Here is a 16,294-nt window from a genome sequence, read left to right as displayed (position 1 = left end):
TTTTTTTAGTGGGTGTGTGTGTTAGCGTTACCCTAATTTATAAGGTTAAATAAGTTTATATCCCCTTTAAAAAAATTGCAGCAAGTTTTGTTCCTCAACTACTTTTCGTACGATTTTTTATCCTTACTTTTAAGTCAAGTTATGTATATTATTTGAACGAAACAGAAAATTGAACACATGACCTCATGCATACTACTCAAATCCTTCATCACTAAACTAAACTCAGTGGCTTCAAGTTTAGTACAATATAAAAACCTGTCTAAAAAAATAAATTTATAACAAGGGTTAGATTAAATATGAATTTTTGGTTTCTTCTCTATTATGAAGGGCTAAAAAGAAATAAAAAAATATAACAAAAGATCATTGATTAATTAAATGAACTAAAGAGACAAACATCTAAGATTTAATAATAATTATGATTTTAAGCATGGTTTCTTGTTAACAAAGCATGGAATTTATTTTTTTCCAAACAAAAAATTGTTTTTTTCACACTATAAAGTGATTAAAGAATCCCTAATTCTAGATTCATAAATAAAAATATGAATAAAGTTTATATGTTTATTTATGCTATGGTTATCTTTTTTACCATATTTATTTCTATAACAAACTGTGGTAAGTAATTTTTATGAACACTTTTAAATTTGATGAACATGGGTATCTCAAAGGTTAGTTTGGAACTGGTATCTCTATGCAAAAGTTAATCTCATGTCATATCTTTATATTAATTTATAGGGTTAAATAATTTTTTTGTCCCTCTAAATATTTTAAATTTCATTTTAAATTAATTCCTATTAGAAATTTTAGCAAGTTTGATCCTCAAATATCTTCCATTTGATTTTTGATCCTTCTTTTAAGTCACCTCATGTATTCATGTTAAACAAATCTAATTTTGCCTTTGCAGAAAAATTCGGTTCGCAGAAACCAAATTTTTTCTAGTGCAAATTCAGAGTAAATTTCGATTTTTAGAAACCGAAATTTGTTTTCAAGGCAAAAAAAACTTCAGTTTCTACGAACCGAAGTTTTTTCAAGGGCAAAATTGAAAATTCAAGAGAGATAAAAGATTCATTGGGTGGGAAGAGAAAACATGTTATTTTGACACTCCTAATTTGATACTATTACAGATTGGATTCTCTGCTCAGGGAATGAAGATTGTGGAGATCATAAGTGTATCCCTCCTAAAGTTCCATTATGCATGCCTTTTCCCTTTCCCGACCACCATTTTGGACAGTGTGAATGTGGTATCACCAGTGCACAATGGCCTTTGAAGCCTTTGAATGTGTGAAGAAGCAGTAAAAGTTACTTCCTCGGTTTTTTAAGTGTTTTTTTGAAATTAGAATAATAACACTAAATTAAGGAAGTGTCCTTATCAAGGCCGTTTGTTATAGCTTATTTTAGAAAAAAAATCATTTTTTTTTATAAAAATAATCACTTTTAATTGTTTTGTATATGTTTGTTACAAACTTTTAAAATAATTAAAAGCTAAAAATAATAAGAAAACAGCTAAAAATGAAAAGCTACTAAGAGTAGCTTATAAAATAATAGATTTTTTTTAGAGGAGAGAGAAAAAAAATGTTAAAAGAAGAAAATTATTTGTAATTAAAAAAATCACTTTTATAAGTTGTATCCAAACAAACTAAAGACTATTTTATTTAAAAAAAATGATTTTTATTATAATAAACAAACACAAATTAAATTCAACTTTTCTAAAATCTCTAAATTATTTTGCATCAAAATCACTATTTTTTTAATCCGTAACAAACGGACCCTTAATAATATTCCAAGTTTTACATCTATCATTGTAATTTTACTCTATTAATAATATATGCATAAAAATAAAAACAAAATAAAGATATGAATCTATGCATAAAAATAAGAAGAAAAAAAACAAAAATAATAAAAAGATTAAATAATTTTTAATCATGGCAAAATGAAATGTGGATTGGAGAAGATGAGGGATTGAATGAGTTTATGAGAATTGATAGAATAGGAAGAGATACATGTGACATTTAAAATCAGTCTTTATAAAGGAACACAGAACTGAAAACATAGAAGAAATTGAGAGAAATGAAGAAGATTATCAGAGAAGAAGAAGCATGGAGAAGGGGATCTGGAAACGCAAATGAACGAGAGAGAAAGAAAGGATTGTTTGGTTTGAGTGGTACATGACTCATTTAAGGTGTTTTAATCTCAGCCATTTATTTTTAATCTAATGGCTATTATTCATTCTCATATTCTCATATATTTTTACCATTCTTATAATATACATCCTCTCTCTCTCTCTCTCTCTCTCTCTCTCTCTCTATATATATATATATATATATTTTATTCTTAGTAAAACAACAAACTAAGAAAATGCACCATTGATTTAGAATTAGAAGGAAAAAAAGAAAGAAAAAAAACTCACCATATTTGTCTACATTATTAGACTGGAGATAAGCATACAGAGAATGATCATCTCAATGATCTTATATAAAATGGACTGACAATAAGAGAACCAACTGAGATGCTATGCTAGTTCTGAAAATCAGAAACATGATTTCCCAAATTGAACGATACCAATACTAGTTCCAAAAAATCAGTTTATTGGCAGCTCTGAGGTCACTAAGACTAGTTTTCAACAGAAAAAGAAAAACTTGTTTGCAGACAGCAAATTATTGAGGTAGATTCAATTAAGCCACACACAGTCTGCGCGTGCATTACAGTTGTGAACTAGAGATGTAGAAGGAGATGTAACAGACCACTCATACCAAACCTGTTTTAGATTCCACAAAAGAAAACATAAAATATGAAATGCATGAAATGGAATATAGATGCAAGAATGAAATATGAAAAGAAATACGATGAAAAACAACAAATGATCGAAAACCAACCTTTGTAGAACCACAACAGCGCCAAAAATGTGCTTCTAGGGTAGAGCCGCGTTGCACACAAATAGGTTCCCTTAATGGAAAAAAAAGTTGTTCCCTGCAGAAAAGACCAAACATAATATAGGGTTGTAAACCAAGTTCAAATTCCCTTTCATCTACGATTTCATACTAACCTTCGTCTTTAAATTTTTGAGAAAGAAAAAAAAAAAATCCTAACTGTAATATATAACACAGTGGTGGTTTCAGTATTATTCATGCAGGGGAGCTAAGGCGAAGTTCTTTGACAGACTGCAATGTATGGTGGGATTTGAGGAGCATGGTTACATGAATGCAAGAAAATTTTCAAGGATAAATTTATCCTTTCACTAGGTTTATTGGGATAAAATTATCTCAACTTTTTTAGTGGATGGACCGAAGTTAACAAGTTCTTTTTAATGTGTTCTCACCCTGTTAGATTTTTTGTTTGTGGCACTATATATGGTGAGAGAAGGCAACATATTTCTCACCTTGAGTAATTTAGTGTGGACAGTCTACCATATACCAAATGGTCTTTTTCAATCCAACTATAGAAACTGATCTTTTATGGTTGCACTCTCACTGTATTTTAGAGAATATCTTATCCTCTGATCAACTACTTGTATTTTAATACTTTTTTTTTTGGCACAACTCTATTTTAATACTTTAATTATGTGTATTCTATTATTCCAAAAGAAAAAACTAAAAAACTTGGGGACAAAAAGGTAATACCAAGAGAATACATCTGGCGTAGCTTTAGAGGGTTCAGTTCCAAGATGCACATCCTTGTAAAGAGTTGCATCAAAGTAGCCAGCAAATCCTATAATCAAATTGCACAAGTGGTTAGTATTACTCGAGGGATATCAGAGAAGCAGAAACAAAACTAGTATATTGTACAGATGACATCCACAGCAAAGTATAGAATTACTATGTAAGGCTATAAAAACACAATGGTATGTACCACCATCCATCAACATCCAAAAACTACATTGAAAGATTTCCACGAGTCAAAACATCTCTTTTACATATCAATTATTTATTGTCAAAAGTAAAGACCAATCGAAAATATCTGGACATAGACAGAGTGACAGACAACTAGAAGAGAAATTCTACATAACAATGAGCTACATGTGTACCCGGGTTGAGTTAGGTTTAGCTAAATATTCAGACAACTAATTTTACTTTGGTTCGGGTCAAAATTCCAAAGTTTTCTTGTCGAACTCGAATCAACACAACCATGTAATAAATGTGTCAGTTTGGATCGGGTCATTTGATCGTATCATATAGAATAGTTTTAAAAATTCTAGAAGAAGTATTCTTACATTTTACTTTTAAGTTAGACCTAACCCATCCTTACAAAACCGATTGCAACATGAGAGATGCCTCTTACTTATAAACACATTTTCATGTCCAATTGAGGAAGCAACTTGGTAAAAGAACAAAATGCATCATCCCAGGTTAGACTGAACAGAACAGCTTTGATATTGAGCTGAAAAATGAGTTTCAATTCGGTGAGGTTTTTCTCAACCAAGCACAACAATGTGTATATCTTATGAAGTATACAGCATACATTCTTTTCCTCCCTTAATTATGACCAAGACAGAGAACAGAAAATTGGAGTTAAAAAATTAAGTTATTCAAAGTAAAATTAAATATCTTATGAATAATTCAGTTCCATGATGACTTATTGACTCAATAAGAGTAGATTGACCCTGCATACCATGTACAATTGCTGACTCAGGGTCATCAGGTATCACAAATTGCAATTTCTTATACCGCCGGTTGCTTTCTTTGACAGAGCGCTTTGGATGGGTAAAGGTAAATAGCTAAACAATCCAAATGAAAACTGAACAAAATCAGTAAAAAAATAAATAAACTGGTTGTTTAAAGATCAGAACAGTGGATAGATTGAAGTAAAAGCAAGATCAGTAAACTGAATGAGAAGCTACTAACAGGTTGACATGGTGCAAGACGAGCAACGTTGTACATCCTCGTATTAAAAGTAGTTTCCAATCGTAAAATATTATCACCTCCTCCCTTAACCTGAAATATAACCCAAGCAATTAAATTAAATCAAGTATATTATTTATATGCAAAAATTTGACAGACGAATACAAGAGACATACACTATTATATAAGTTCGCATTTTTCACTGGTTGGAGAAAACTTGTATACCTGTAAGTTGCAATAAATATTAATGTAACAGCTAAACCAACAAAACCAGATGTCCAAAGTAATTTAACCATCAAGGTTCAGCTGGTTGACCACAAATAATAAATCCATTGACATCTAGCACATTACATGGATATTGTTTATCCAAAGTTGATGAAAAAAATTGATGACAGTTCAGTATTATACAAAATAGTCCACGGGTTTGTCTTGAGTATTGTTCAAAATGGTTCATCCAGTACCCCTAAATTAGATTATTTACAAATTGAGTGCAGCATGAAAAGCTCAGGCTTGAATTAGAAGGACTTAACATGCATTGCTGTAGAATGAAGAAACCACTAAGAAAAAGAATTAAGAAATCCTATTAACACAGACAAATCAATAACATGGAGTAAAAGGAATATTACGTACGAAGATGGTATTGAAATTCCATCTTCTTTCAGAAACCTCTGGGCTCCGTCAAGGCATTCAGGAGCCAGCTTGTTGTCACCAAAAGAACCTAGCAATTCACTAACCTGAGTACAAGACAACTGCAATCAAACACTCGGAGAATAAAGATTAAAATTTAAGCAAGTGACCATGACTGTACAAACATACCAATATGTCAGCTTTTTCCGGGGCATTCCAGTATCGCACATCGGTTTGGACTAATGTAACAATATCTTTCCAATCCTTTTCGTTGCACTTTTTCTGTTCCAACAGAGATAGAATGTTATGCCTATGATATACCAAAGATTCTTCTGCTTCAAAAAGCTACAGGTAATATTGTCATCAACAAACTTTCTAAAAACAATGAGGAAAGAAAATTGATTTATATATGCACTGAAGCAACATTAAAGACAGGGGGGCCTTAAGAAAATGCAAGAACATTAAAGTAATGCAAATCCCCATCTCTCAAGAATGACAGCTAAGATCAATGTCAGAAAAGTTTCAGTGTCTGCATCCATAACATTATGGACAGTCAACGCTAACTAAAGAAGCGGGCCAACAGTCAACACTAACTGTCGCAATTTGCTGTTATGTTAGGCATAGCATCAAACTTATGTATAAGAGAAGGGGTGCCGGAAAAGGAGTGAGCCAACAGAATGGGACCAGGAATGTGGACTTGCTTGAAATAGGAACTGGCCGAACTACTGAGGTGGAGGAGAGAATGGGGCATGAAGGGGGTATAACAGAATTGACAAGTGACCATCAAGGTCAGGCAAAGGAGGTGTCGGAATCATGATGGGGAGATAGATAGATAGAGAGAGAGAGAGAGAGAGAGAGAGAGAGAGAGAGAGAGAGAGCACTCTTTTCTCTCTCTGTTACAAACTGTTGGTTGACAGTTAGAGTATATTAACAGTTGGTCACGACTCTGTTAGAATAGAGCTAAGAAAGACAGTTAATTAAATACTTAGAACCTATCAGAAGATTCGGTAACATTTCATAATTGAGCATTTTCCTGGAGATTGATGTCTGCTTTCTTTTCTATTATTTTCTTTCATTTTCTCAGGACATAATTTCCTCATATGCAACATCCTTCATTATAGTACCATATAAAATCAGGAATCACCTTAAGCATAACATAAAGATGTAAGAGAAATATCTACAACTAACATAAAGGTAAGGAAGTGGATTTAGATTCTTTTCCACGGCATAAACTTTGAGCTTCCTCCCAGTTTCTTTAGCAGCCTACATATGAAGGTGATAAAAGTCACTCCAAAGACTTGTGGTGACATTACCTAAATCCAAATTTCCCATATTCTTGGATAATATCACACACCTGTAGTGATGTCTTCACAAGAGCCCCATGACCTGCGTCGACAACAACCAATACCTAACCACAAGAAAAACAAAACAGAATTAGGTATGCTACACAGCAACCAGAGCGGTTCAAAAAATTTGTGTAAAGCTAAAAAAGCAATGAACAAATCTTACTATGGTAATCACAGATGCCTTTTCATCAGGAACCCTGTCCAATAATGCTTGACAAATTGCACTTTTGTACTTGTATAATAAAAGCTACTGATTAGATATATGTTTATGCTTAACATAGGGACATCGAATGAATTTTAAGCAGGAGGTTCAAATTTCAAATCCTGAAAACTAACATAACCATTAACTTACAAACATGTTTCTATAGATAAAAGCAACAAATACAAGTTCATGCCAACAAAACCAAAGGCGTTAGCTATCACAACCTTCGGGACAAGATGGAAAGCAACCAATTCCGTAAGCACAAAGGCTTTCACAATTCACTTATAGTGAATGCACAAACTAACAGAAAAATTAGCTATAGACTCTCTCTCCTATAACCACCTTATATAATACTAAGAACCATGCCATCCATGCATCCCATGCATCATTCAATCGACATCATTCTTCTTAAACCCTTTCCCACGTTTCCTTTCATAAATCCTTTGTATCCTTGGTTTGGGCCTAGTGTCAAAGCTCATCTCTTGATCCATGTTTCTATCAATGGTTTTGGTAGGTACCAATGTCACAAATTTTAAATATTTTTGACCAAGTAATAACATGTTTCTAATCCAAAATGCTATACACAAAAGCATCCGTAAATTTAAAAACCTTCTGCAATTACCGCTATGGAATACAATGCATCTTTTTTATAAGATGAAATATAATGTATATAAATCACCTTAAAAGAAATCAGACAACATCAACTAAAAAATAGGACAGAGCACATTCTAGACTTCAGTAATTATTGAGGAGTTCAAACAGCTAATTGATTGACATGGTCACAGCTAGTTGACTCCGGTATTCACATAAATCAATGATGAATCTATAACCATTTCATAAATTAGATTTAGTGTGTTAGGCAGAGGATGGAAATAGTAAACAAATATAACATAAATATTTTCAAGAAGTTGAGAATGCCTGTGTTGGCAATTTGGCATACCATCATGTAGATCTTCTTATCACTCTCTTGCCTCTGATAGAATACAGACTCCAATATTTCCTTAAAAGGCTGGCGATGAATTATAAAATTTAAAATTAATAAAATAAAAGGTGTATATGACATGGGGCAAGGCAACATAGTGCAATCACAAAAAAGAAGCAGCAAATTATATAAGAACGTTTAGCATTGGAGGCCAAACTAATTTTTACCATAGTCATTTGCATTAGAGTCCACAATATTTTTTTTGCATACACTGATTACTAAACTGAATGACTGAATTCACTTGGCACATGGACAGCAGCATAATATATGTGCTGCTGGATTAGATTAAAATACTATACAATAAGTTTAGATCAAATCTCAACTTTTGGAAGGTCTTATTCTCAGTAAGTAAGAAAATTAGCTTCTCTCATTTATTTTCACTTTTAAAATTTCAAAATGAAAGTTAACACAGCAATCATATTTGATACTAATTGTTAAGCTTGAGATGCTAAACCCTAAACAAGGTTTTTCCTAAAACCTCTAATGCAGTTCTATCCTATTTTTCCCAATCAACTATACAAAACTATTGGTTATTGCTGGATAACAGTCAAGCAATGGCAGAGTTGTTGCTATGTTTCTTCCACTAAATTATTGAAATAACTTCACCAATTATGAATAAATGGAAACATATTTTCCTATATGAAAATGTACAACAACAAAGTACTACTCTATGGACTCAAATATAAGCAAAAAAAACGTCATATTTGGTGGTCAGAAATACAAGAAAAATCTAACTAATTTCATCTTATTCAATGCTATTATTCTCAAAAAATACCCTTCATGAAACAAGTTCTCATATAAAATTAAATGAAAAGAAAAAATTATTCAGGAAATGCAATTATATTTTGTTTACGAAAATTAAGCAAGGTATATATTAAGAAAATTAAGCGAGGTTTAAATATACTATACTTAATAGTTAACAGATTACATAGTTATTCTTAATAGATACACACATAGTTAGTATTGCTAAGTGGCACAAAGAATACATACTTGTGAGGTGTACTGTATAACATCCCTGACAGCAAGCTGGCATGGAACAATGAAAACGTCAAGATAAATATAATGTAGACAATGTAGTGATTTTCTATTAGATAAATCGAAAGATAAATACCTGTAAATGTTCTTGCAAAGAAAGAGGACTAGAAAGAGGACCCACTTGTTGATACAGAGATCTAAGATAGTGAATATGAGGTAGTAGATGACGTCTCCGTGAAGCTGACATGTACAAAATAATGTGTAAAACAATAATGTGTAAAAAAAAAGTTGTTTTTTATTTAAAGAAAAAGAAGCTCATTTACAACAATATATGTAAAAAAACTTAAACAAAGTACATGTGAAATAAAGAGACTAATTGGATGTCCATGTGAATTATTGAAATCCAATTATCTACTTTTTTTCATATCATATTATTAATTAAATTGTACTTGTAGTTACAAAATTTGTATTTTGGCATTATTAAGTCTGAGAGTCCAACAAAGATTTCAACAGTTAACTACGAAGCCATGAAAAAAAGCTGTATGAAATTATTGGTAAAATTTTCCTTTTCCTGCATAATTTTGGTAACACTTTTAAAGAAAAATCAATAAAACATACCTTCATCAGAAATAGCATCAACGTTTCTGTAATTATGTTGAACTTCAGATATTGACTCAGAAAAAAGTTGAACTTCAGATATAATGATCTGGATACATGTTTCACAAAGCTCCACACATTAAGCGCCGTTTGGTTCAAACAATGAGAAGACAGGAGAAAATTTTAATGACGGGAAAAGAGGGGAAAATTTGAAAATGATATGATATAGCTGATTCAGGAGAGATGATGGAGAGGAGGAAATAAATATTAAGGTGATAAATGTACTCTCCTTAGAAATTTGGATGCAGAAGAAGCTTTACACTTTGATTTATTTATATTGGTTTTTCTATCAAAAGTTAAAAATAGTAAGTTTGTATTGAAACTTGTGCATTTTATATTAAATGTATAACTTGTGATCTAATTCATTCTCCAGAAAATTGTGGGTGCAACTAATTTTGGCTAATTATCTGCAAGTTCACATACCCTTAATGTTCAACCTTCCAGTGGCACTTCATATGTGTGGTAGTTTATTCCCAAAACAGTGGCAGCTAAGTTTAAATTCAGAATACAAAATAGACATGTCTCAGCTTGGTATGATAGATGGCTAGATGGAGACCTCATTTTTAACCTATGTGCATATAAGTGATAGCCAGCTTGGGATGATGTGAAGCCGTAGCCGACAACACATAATTTGAGGAAAGCCAAAAAGACTAATATGGGGAAGATTCATTATACTGTACAAGTTAGTGATACTAAAAGAGTTCATTTGAATAACATATCGAACATAAATTACTAAAATAAAGTTTAAGAAAAAGATAAAGGGTCGCAAACATATTTTAGATGAGAATTAGTTAGTTGCAGAGTCCCACAAACATTTAACTCACATTTACAAGGTCATGTGATTTAAAGAATTAGGATGTTACCTGGGTAAAATGATTCAAGAAATAAGCAATTAACTTCTGTAGACCCTCTGATAGGTGCTTAGGATTATCACCATCTCTAGTAAAAAAGGACTGGCGAAAATTCAAATAAAACGATTATGTTTATTAGAGAACAACATGTTGCCCCATAATAGATGAATCATAAACAATATATATCCTCACATTTGTGTGTATTATAAAAGTGACAACAGGCTCCCCGTACCAACTATTCAGTGAGTTTTCTGAAGGCATGGTACTCCTATAATAATAAGGTTCATGATTAAGGAAATAGATAAAAAAACTGGTGCAATTAGAGAGATAGTTGAGTATCACAAGTAAAAAGGAACAAAATGCAAGATCAAGGTAAAAATTCTAAAGTACTCACCAATTATCAAGTGCGACCAACAATTTACTATTATGATCACACATCAGTCGAAACGAATTCCATATCTTCCAATAATCATCCTGAAAATCAGGATTAGAGAAATGGCCAAGGACAAAAGAATTATGATATATATATCATAGACTTCATGTCTACATCATAATAACGCTGACTAAATATTTGGTTGTAATATTTATAGAAGCATTTGTTTGTGACCCGGCAAACTACCCCTCAATACTCATCTGATTATGTTGTTATATGAAAACCAAAGTAGACACTGTGTGAATCACTACTTCATCTTTTGTTTAACGTGAAATAAACAAATCATCAGAAGCTTTTACTTTATAAAACAAGGATTATTTAATGAATAAGAAAGCAGTTTCATGAAGAATAAAAAGTAAAAATGGAAACAAAGTAAGTTTACTTCTTAGAAGAAACACACGAGTGCAAAAAGGAGTAAGAGATAGTAGATTTAAACGAAAATAACAAGTCAGTGAACTAGTGGCCACCTCAACAATATTTTTCACTTTAACTCACCGGAGTTCTATAGATTTCAACCGAGTCACCATCTGGCTTCACCAATGGAATCCTTAGCCACAACTTTATGATGAAGTTACAGATACAAGAAAAAGTATAAGAATGGTGAAATGGCAAACGAGTATTATGAAGTTCAAGTCATAAGAGTGGCACCTGCATCTCCTTTGGCTGTTCCTGTAAAAACTGATTGGCACATCTAGCATAATTTGTCCAGGAATTTCCTTTTGGAGTCGGAAGGATGCAAGCCTTTAGTGCGTTAAAAAAATTAGAAAAATAAATTTGGTATCAAACAAGAAGCAACTTTACATATACATATCTACATAATGTTGTGTAATTCAATTTGGTAACACACATGAAGTGACTTTACATACATACATCGCAAGTCCTAGATCGAACTAGACTCTAATATCATCTTGAGAATAAGGTTTTTGGTGTTGAAAAGCTTAAGAGATTAGATTTCGGCTTAATATTATTTATCTTGGAATTGAGTTTTGGGCCTAACTCATCCTTATAAAACCGGCTTGTAAAGTGAGGATGGCCTCTAGTTTATAAACACTTAGCCAGGCCATATCGCAACCGATGTGGGACTTCTTAACACCCCCGCTCGCGCCAAGCGCTATGGGCTTGAGGCGCGGATATGAATGGTGGAGGGCCCGATCAGAAACCTGATTGCAGGCAGCCCGACGAAGTGGCCCAGTGAATCGTGGATAGGCTCTGATACCAACTTGGAATTGAGTTTTGGGCCTAACTCATCCTTACAAAACCGGCTTGTAAAGTGAGGATTGCCTCTAGTTTATAAACACTTAGCCAGGCCATATTGCAACCGATGTGAGACTTCTTAACAATTTATAATCAAAACTGTATAACTAATAAAACTATCTATAAATATAAGATATATCAATCCTAATAAAATCAGAATTCTATACTATGAAAAGAACTAATATTTACAAAGAATAACATATCATAATAAAACCGTCAAAAAACATATCATAATAAATATAGAATTAAATTAGTGCATACCTCAAGTCTCAACAAATCCAAACAACAAATCGAATCCAAACTTTGAATGCAAAATAGAGAGCAAAATAGAACAGAACTAAATGAAATAAAGTTACTATCAAATTGTTTGGATATTCCATCCCATAATCCCAAATTTGAGGGGAAGAAAAAGTGGCGTATTAGATGAAATGGGATGAAAGCATTCAGTCACGTTTCACTCTATTCCATCAATCTATCAAGTGTGCATTTATATTTCAACATAGATTTATTTATCAACTAAAGTAATATTTATATAATAATTAGCACAAAAGATCTTTTGCCAACAGGTTCCTGTGATAGTATTAGTGGGAAAGATCTTGTGCGGCCCGTCTGGTCTAAATCAAACAACCCTTGAATAAATTTCTGACAAGTCTAAATCAAACAGCCCTTCAATACATTTCTGGCATTCATAACTCAAGTAAAATTATATGAGAAGCTTATTTTAATGTTCTCATATAGTTGATTTAGAATTTCATACCTGTAATGAGAGATAAGAAGCCCAAGCTAGTTCTTGTTTGAAAGCAGTTTCAGAGTCCTTCCTTACCATTTCATCTGGGGAATCCAAGTCTATCCACTCGCTAATTTTCCCTGAATAAGTGTAATAAAATTATATGAGAAGCTTGGCGCAGTTGTGAATCCAACAAGACGATCAATAGAAAGTAGAATATTCCAGAAAGTAACTTATTGCTTCAGCAAGTAACTTTTCCAAGAACCAAAGGAAAATAGGTAGTTTGAAATTTATCTTGTCTTCACCAAGAGGTTTTAGGAATAAAGAAGAAGAAAACTTCACTGGACAAAATAAATGATCATTTGCATTTAAACACTCTTACAAATGAGATTAAAAAACAATTATCCTAGTAATCACGTTAAAATCTTCAAATCCACTTATCATATGTTTATCCAATTAGTAATACTCGTACCTATTACATGATCCTGCCATAGATAAGGCATAGGATCCAAGTCTGACCTAGCACACGGTAGCGACGCCTCTATAGAAAATGATCCGAATTGTTGCACGAGGCTTGGGCGATATGTCGGCGACATCTGAATTGTACCACAGAATAATTTCTCAGCACAAGGACCATTAATTAGCAGCTTAAAGTTATTATTCACTTATTTATGTCACCAGTTGCAAAGTAGACAGTGTGTGTGCAAGAATTAACATAAACTTGAGCTCAAAAAGTTCTTTATTCAATATTAGCATCCCATATTCTTATGCATTGTTAAACTTCACCAATTGAACATGTTATATACCTAATTATTCAAATTCACGATTCAATTCATTGATTATAATCACCAATTACTTGAATTGAACCGTTCAAATCAACATTTGTAACAAATAAAAACCTAATCAGCATCTTTAAACTAAATCTGAAACTTCTTGCATGATTCTTATACAGATAATTCTAATTAATGTAAAAGAAATTGAAAACAATTAAGAAAACGAGACTAACCAGAGGAACAACAACGAAATCAAAGCCTCCATCAATGAAAACATTTGCACCAAGGATATGAGTCATGGATTTGTTGAAATAAGTCTCTAAACCACACAACTTCGATCTGCTAGTATCTTTTTCATTGTCCACGAGAGGCATTTTTGCAGAAAGAACAGAGCGAGAGAAATCAAAGAATCAGAGAGAGAAAGTTGTTATGGTGAAAATGTGATTGAAATTCAGAATACTCAGTGGAGTTCAACTATTTATACAAAAACTTGATGGTAGTAACTAACTCGACTTAGAAAACGAATTCTAAACGCGCGTTTTTGAATATGCAGAAAAAAAGCGCTTAAAAAAGTGATTTTGAGTAACCGCTTGGTTCTAGAATCTTCTGAGTACCCGCCAAAACATGAGAAAGGAAGATGAGGGAATTGGATCTTCAACGGCACTCACTCTGTTTCGCAATTTTTGCCCGATGGATTAAACCAACAGCTAAGATGTAAGAAGAAAAGTAAAAAAAATTATCAAAGAAGAAAAATTATCAAAGAAGAAAAATTATCAAAAGACTTACTTTTTTCAACCTATGCTTAATTACTTGAGCTGCTGAGAAGTCTGCAATCCCATCACAGATTGTCTTGTTCCTGAACACAAAATATTAGCACTGTATAAAACTCATATTAGGCTTTGGATCATGCTAAGCTATAATGAATGATTTATATATTTACCTGTTTGGTGAAGTTGAAGCATATTCAATGAAACCTTCATTTGGATCAACATATTTAAAAATTCTTCCATCTGAGGAACTAACATACGGTCCTCCACCGTTTAAATCAAATGCCAGTGACTCTGGTCCTGTCACTGGTGATGGTAGATGACCTGAATATCTGTTTATAAGTGAGGCAATCCTCACCTTACAAGCCGATTTTGTAGGGTTGAGTGAGGTCCAACTCTCAATTTTAAACACAATCATAGCCATATTCTACATATGATTAACTGCTGATAATTAACTAGCTTAACTTAATGATCTTTGATGTAATTAACTTTGTAATGTGTGAGTCCTAACTAAGAACTCAGTGATGTATCTATAGGCATATGGCTCCAGGCTATGCATGCCGTGCAAATGTGGAAAATGATATGCCAACAAAAAAAAAGTGCGAATAAAATTGCACAAAATCGACCGTATCTTTTCCTTTTATAGTTCTATAGTTTTACGTTTTAATTCACATGTTATGCTCTGTTTATAAAAACATAAACATTAAATCAATCAAGACATGTAACAAAGTGATAAAAACTTGTAACAAACTATGAAGGTTTCTTCTGACGGGCAAAGTGTTGTTTAATTTGCGTGTAACAAACTATGAAGGTATATATCTCCTGACAAGAAAAGTATTGCTTAATTTGCGTGTGACAAACTATATAGGTTTCTTCTGACGGGGAAAGTAAGAGTTAATTTGCGTGTAACAAACTATGAAGGTATAAAAGGAAAAGTTGATCGATTTTGAGCACTTTTGTTTGCAGATCCAGATATCTCGTGTTTGGGGATCATAAGTTAAAAACTCCTCTTCTTCAAATGTAAAGTACTAATATGTATTCAATGGCGTGAAATTATATTCTTTCCTAGTGTGTGAATGCACAAAGAGAATCGGCAAGTTGATCACATAAAGTTAATGTATTTTGTCTAAATTAGGGACTAAATCTCGATTTTTTTATACTAATTTTAGTTTATAACACCCGCTATGGATACCACGGGTATATTGTCATTTGTGGATCAATGATATTTGATTGGGGGGGGGGGGTGATTTTTGGGCAACGGCTTGTCATCGTATTTGTTTGTGGCGGAATAAAGAAATACATAATGATGCTTTTAGTAGACCATCAAATCAGGTATACCATGTGATGAATTATATTGAAAGTATTATATCAAGCAAGTATGGCTAGTAGAATTATAGTGAAGGTACCTCGAGAAGTTCGTATATATGATTGGTTGGAAGCCTCCAGCAGAAGGGAGAGTGAAGTTAAATACGGATGGAGCTTGTAAGAATGACACTGGGAGTAATGCGGGATGCAGTGGTGTCATTAGAGATAGCCGGGGTAAATGGTGTGGTGGATTTGCCAAGTTTGTTGGTAACTGTAGTGCTTTCATGGCGGAATTGTGAGGAGTATTAGAAGGGCTGAAGTATACTAGGATGTTAGGATTCCATGAGGTTGAATTAAACATTGATTCTTTAGCAGTTTCTCATGTAATCAGAACAGGTACGACAAGGAGTGGTATGGGTTACTCGTTGGTGAAGAATATTCGAAGATTGTTGGCTTTGAATTAGAATGTGCATATTTCTCATTCCTACATGGAAGCTAATCAGTGTGCAGATGCTATGGCTAATATAAGATGTGAGTTAGATTGTAATGTTGCTTATTTTGAT

General features: G+C 32.8%; 1 protein-coding gene and 1 long non-coding RNA gene across 8 annotated transcripts; one reads left to right on the top strand and one right to left on the bottom strand.

The window, feature by feature from the left end:
- The first annotated feature begins 458 nt into the window (after positions 1-458).
- LOC123914496 lies at positions 459-1,445 on the top strand. The gene is made up of 2 exons (XR_006811835.1): positions 459-612; positions 1,122-1,445. It is a non-coding gene; the product is annotated as an uncharacterized LOC123914496 (long non-coding RNA).
- An 852-nt stretch (positions 1,446-2,297) lies between these two features.
- LOC123914465 (protein arginine N-methyltransferase 1.5-like) lies at positions 2,298-14,859 on the bottom strand. Of its 7 annotated transcripts, none has more exons than XM_045965681.1 (26): positions 14,600-14,666; positions 14,446-14,515; positions 14,274-14,366; positions 13,893-14,008; positions 13,359-13,482; positions 12,917-13,026; positions 11,554-11,646; positions 11,401-11,463; positions 10,867-10,946; positions 10,665-10,740; positions 10,485-10,574; positions 9,583-9,670; positions 9,101-9,204; positions 8,980-9,015; positions 7,948-8,016; positions 6,969-7,037; positions 6,814-6,867; positions 6,648-6,722; positions 5,649-5,741; positions 5,463-5,566; positions 5,009-5,057; positions 4,836-4,925; positions 4,603-4,708; positions 3,615-3,702; positions 2,871-2,964; positions 2,298-2,752 (listed from the first exon to the last, which is right to left on the bottom strand). In XM_045965681.1, exons 4-26 carry the CDS (start codon positions 13,956-13,958, stop codon positions 2,666-2,668), a joined length of 1,908 nt encoding a protein of 635 aa, XP_045821637.1. In that variant the 5' UTR covers positions 13,959-14,008; positions 14,274-14,366; positions 14,446-14,515; positions 14,600-14,666; the 3' UTR covers positions 2,298-2,665. The 7 variants fall into 7 exon arrangements, with proteins under 7 accessions (XP_045821637.1, XP_045821645.1, XP_045821629.1 ...); XM_045965689.1 differs by having other exon boundaries at positions 14,328-14,366; XM_045965673.1 differs by lacking the exon at positions 14,274-14,366 and having other exon boundaries at positions 14,600-14,859.
- Between the last annotated feature and the right edge of the window lie 1,435 nt (positions 14,860-16,294).

This window comes from Trifolium pratense, linkage group LG1 (assembly GCF_020283565.1).
Source record: "Trifolium pratense cultivar HEN17-A07 linkage group LG1, ARS_RC_1.1, whole genome shotgun sequence".
Taxonomy (NCBI): domain Eukaryota; kingdom Viridiplantae; phylum Streptophyta; class Magnoliopsida; order Fabales; family Fabaceae; genus Trifolium; species Trifolium pratense.
This window is presented reverse-complemented; position numbering and strand designations above follow the sequence as displayed.

Bases quoted from the DNA above. Each gene is read 5' to 3' on its own strand.
- LOC123914465 (XM_045965637.1), bottom strand. From the start codon at position 14,033: ATGCCTCTCGTGGACAATGAAAAAGATACTAGCAGATCGAAGTTGTGT. The intron at 10,947-11,400 runs GTGAGTTAAAGT...CCTGATTTTCAG, and splicing joins TTGAAATCTATAGAACTCCG to GATGATTATTGGAAGATATG. The intron at 2,965-3,614 runs GTATTACCTTTT...TCTTTTCTGCAG, and splicing joins ACGCCAGATGTATTCTCTTG to GGAACAACTTTTTTTTCCAT.